Genomic DNA, 4,636 nt, shown 5'->3' on the forward strand with positions numbered 1-4,636 from the left:
TGGCTTTATTCAGAAAGTTTGACCATTTTAATTAATGACTTTAAAAGTCCCAATCATTTGGTTTTAAACCCAGTCATTGTGGAATGAATTAAAGATAATAATTGTATTAGTATGCTGTAAAGGTCTGGGATTGTTCACTAGTAGTTACAAATAATTTAAGTTTCACTTGGAATCAAGCAGATTGATCTTTTTAAAGTAAATTCTTACCTTAAATCTTTAGTTTGGCTTTACACTTTCCAGAGTTCATTGTTCAGTAAAATAGAAAAAAAAAAAATCTGAGAATGACAGTCATGCCATGTCTGTATGACTCGTTTTCTTCTTAAAGAGACTTCTTCCATCAGATGACACTTTTGCATGCAGCTGCAGCAACATTGAGGAAAGTTATTGTTGTATTGCTCCCCCTGCTGGACTAACCTGAAATTACCTGCTGCTTGGAAACAACAAGAAGGCCGTCGATGCATGCAAACAAGTAAAACGTGGTGATAAAATGAGAAATGTATATTTTAGAAAATAAGAAAATAGCCTAATAAGCCGATACCGATGAAGTTACTATTTTCATTTCAGCTTTTTCTTTTTCTCTTTCCTTTATAATTCTCTTCCAAAAAATAATAAAGCATATTTTACATCTTATTCGTTTGATTATATTTAATGCTCTCATTTATATGATTATTTAATAAACAAAATAAATATCTTTCTAGAGAGTAATAACGCTGTAGGCATCATGGTGTTGAAGTTTTTGACCCGCATGCAAATGAAGCAAAAGAAGTTTAGAAGTGATAAGGTTTTATTGGAGAAATGTTGAAATATGATGTCCAGAAAAATCCAGGGGCACGGAAAAGCAGGTTAACCGTAAAGAGAAATATATAATCTGTGGTAGGATCAGGAGATTTCTGGGCAGGTGTTGGATTTCTTGCTTGTTTTGAAGATGTGAATGGTTGGTGTGATGACGAGGAATCCGGAGGGAAATTCTGCGACCTTTGGAAATCACCCTCCGGGTACAGGTCCACTGGCACCTTCCAGCAGAACCTGAAAAACACCAACCCAGATCCCTGACAGTCGTTTTGTTTGTATTGATCTCCGCTTGTTTGCTGCGTCACATTGAACACTGACGAGAAGGAAAACGAAAGTAAAGTTAAGTTTCGTTTCTGGAATAACAGCTGATGCTAGGCTATAAACAGTGAAGCAGTCAGCAGACCCACATTCAGAAGCCAAACACATTTTCATCTCTACGTTTCAGAGGCTAGTAGACATCCGACCATCAATCAAAATGAGCAAATACGGTAACAAAATACTTTCTCATGAAATACGTTTATTATTCTGTCGATTTTTTTATTGTGTTGCTTTTTAGATCAATTGGAAATGTCTTTATGGTGAAACAACAACAACTAAAATCACTCAGTAAAGTCAGAATTTCAAATGTAAAAGTGTTTAATGTATGGTGGTTATGTGAAGCATAAATTGATAATTACATCAGAAAAAAAACATAAACTTCAAGTGCTTCAAGAGTTTAACCATAGGAACAACAGAGATCAATGCTCATCACGTTTAAAATGGGGGCTGACTTTTCAGAGTTTGGAGCAATGTGAAACATTTCCTCTGCACAACACATTACTGTGTTCTGCTCTCTGTTTCTGCTCAGTATGAGTCTTTACTGCTCTCTCCATCTTTCTGCCACTTGAACTTGTTTAGAAAAAAGTTTCACACTGTTGTTGTTGCCTCTTGACTACAAATCCTCATGTTTGTATTTCATTGTGATACAAAAATCTTAGGTTTCAGAGGAAATGTTTCAAATGTTGTACTCAGATTTCCAGAGTTGATTGCATAAACGAGAAAAACACAGTTGGATTCATAATAGTTGCATTGCACTTGAAGAAATATCAGTTGATGTGCATAGTTGTGTATTTTTCAAAGTTCTGCGATTCCCGACCTCAGATTTGTGCAGACAAACTGAGGGGGAATCTTATCAATAAACTCTTATATTTTTCCCCAGTGGGACAAATGTTTGAAACAGTTTGAACAAAGACACAAATATTCATCCATCTATCAAATAACATACACTGAATAGAGGAAAGATAGATATACTCAATCAGAAAGGGTAAAAGTAAAGGTAAAAAGTATGGATAAAAGCTACAGAATTTCAAATTATGTTTAGAATTAGGATTAAAAAGGAAAACAACAAAATAGATGAGGTATTTTCTTCTGGAGTTTAGTAGGGAAGTACTAGAAGTTAGAAAGGAATGTTTGTACCTTGTCATTTTAGCAAGTGGAACATCAGCTTATCGTCTGTTATGTTCCTAATTACTTAGAGGACTCCACTATCACTACATCTCTACATGGGTTACAGGAAAAATGGAAAAATAGCTTCAATTAGAAAAAACTGCAGCGTTGTAGAATGCAAAAACAGAACCACACGACAAAAAGGCTCAACAAAAAAACAGAAACTTTAATTATATGAAAATTAAACAAGTGATAACGCTATACACAGGAAACTCAGTCATCCAAAGCAGGAACACACACTCAGAAACAGAGGAGACTGAAAACAATGTCTTGGATTTGAAAACAAATTTTAAAAGTTAATGTTCATATGATTTTCCACAAGTGTCAGACCGTGTTCTCTGGCCTCAGAATTTCCCTTTACACATAAACACATAAACTTCTTCCATGATGATCAGGGCTGTGGGTTGCAGGGGAAGGGTTCTCGCTGCTAATCATTGAAGGTTCAAATTCTAAACGATACTAACATATAGAGGTACATTTAGGCCATGACATACTGTATACTGGAAATATTTTATTATAACATTTTTTTTCATTTTGTGTTCTTAAAACAAAAATCCATTCTTCTAATAGCCTTTCTATAGTATCAGTCACACGCTACGAAGAATACACTTGCAGGTTTACATCATTCATTTTTGTACGTTATTATTTCCTGCATTTCCATGACGTGTTCAATTAGATTTTTTAATTTGTTGTAAAATTGTTGTACTCCTGCAGACTGGAGTCCTTCCTTGTGGTTAGACATCTTTAATGAACTTCTGAATGATGACGAGCTGGATTATGGAGACCAGTGGACTCTCAACTTTAATTACACTCAGACGGACCAAGTGACCAAGGATGAGAGGAAGAGGGGCTGGAAAGTCTACAACCACTGCGCCTATGGAAAGTATGTATTGTCTTTCTTGAGATATTTGTTTTTTTAAACAATTGAAATACAAGTTAAAGGAAAATTAAAATCAGAAAATGCTGCAATCAAACAGCATCCACCCATTTTCTCATAGATAGATTTTCCTGGTTAGCTATGTGACAGGAGGCAGTTTCAGTACAGTGATTAAACAGTGCCACTCTGAGGCTAAAATAAGTTCTGCGCGCTGGTTAAAAAAGGTCACCGTACATGTTATGCTGCTTAAGGAGGTTTAGTGGAGAACAGGAAATGCTTTGACTGACAAAAAAAATCTAAAAATCTAGTTTAAAAAACATTTTGGTTTTGCAAGTGTTTTTTTAAACTGAAAGTTGCCACTTACCTGACCCTCAGTATTTATCGTCCTTCCCTCTCAATAGCTTTAAGTGTGCATCCTGCAGCAAAACCTGGCCTTCCGCACGTGTGGTATTATTGTTTCGATACCGGCTGCGGAATGGCCGCGGCACAGTGATCATGCGGCCCTTTGGTCAGGCCTGTCGACGTTGCAGAGACGACGAGTTTGACCTCCCAGGTTTTGAAACAAAAGACGTGGAGCATGCTTTGCTCAAGCTGTTTTCCAGGATCAGGAAGAACTGCTATAATGATGAGGATGATGATGATGATGGCTCAACAACCTCCCCCACTCAAATGTACACCAAACCCCATGAAAAGGCTCTGTGTGAGGCCTGCCGTATGGGCATTTGCTGCCAGGATGATGATGATGATTAAAAATGTGCCTCTATGTCACAGAGAAAAATTATTCGAAGTTTCTGTTTTTTTAATCTATTCCTTAGTTTTAATGTTGGCTTATTGTGTTATGTTTATCTCTTTTATGTCATGGAAATAATTCACCTTTCTGGCCTCTTTTAGATTTATTTTTTTGTTTGTTTTATTGTTTAAATTGCACTTTTTGTATTTATTCAGCTTGTATAACTGCAGGATCTTTGTTCTGTAAGTACAAATAGTGTACTGAATACTTATTTAGTCATTCTTTTATTCATTATCATAACCGCTTAGTCCAGTGGGTCGCGGGGAAGCTGGAGCCTATCCCAGCTGGCTTTGGGCGACAGGCAGGGTACACCCTGGACAGCTTGCCAGTCCATCACAGGCTGCTTATTTAGTCATAGTATGTTTAATTATATTCACTATGTACTGCTTTCTACTTCGATTACCCAATTGTTATCCAAATGTTTCTGCAACTGTTTGTTTTTTGTTAAAGGAACAAAAAATAAAAATGATTCGACTGTGAAGTTTGTTGTTGTATGCTGCCTGTAAAACTAAACTAAGTGTGTCATGAGCCACACCTCCCTGTACCTCTTAAAACTTGTCTCATCTGTAAACCAATGTACAAAGTACAAACACACTAAGCATAACAATATCGCTTTTCAGAGTAACTTTTGGTGTTCATATTGTTATTTACAGTAGAAGAGGCTCCTTTAGCTCTCCAATTTAGAAATAGAA

The 4,636-nt window shown here is 36.3% G+C and overlaps 1 protein-coding gene across 1 annotated transcript; it reads left to right on the forward strand.

Annotated features, from left to right (window-relative positions):
- The first annotated feature begins 1,187 nt into the window (after positions 1-1,187).
- On the forward strand, positions 1,188-4,343 carry LOC306770208 (receptor-transporting protein 3-like). Its single transcript, XM_079259044.1, has 3 exons — positions 1,188-1,280; positions 2,992-3,160; positions 3,556-4,343. Exons 1-3 carry the CDS (start codon positions 1,268-1,270, stop codon positions 3,902-3,904), a joined length of 531 nt encoding a protein of 176 aa, XP_079115170.1. The 5' UTR covers positions 1,188-1,267; the 3' UTR covers positions 3,905-4,343.
- Positions 4,344-4,636: the final 293 nt, after the last annotated feature.

The sequence above is a fragment of the Telmatherina bonti genome, assembly GCF_933228915.1.
Source record: "Telmatherina bonti genome assembly, chromosome: 19".
Taxonomy (NCBI): Eukaryota; Metazoa; Chordata; class Actinopteri; order Atheriniformes; family Telmatherinidae; genus Telmatherina; species Telmatherina bonti.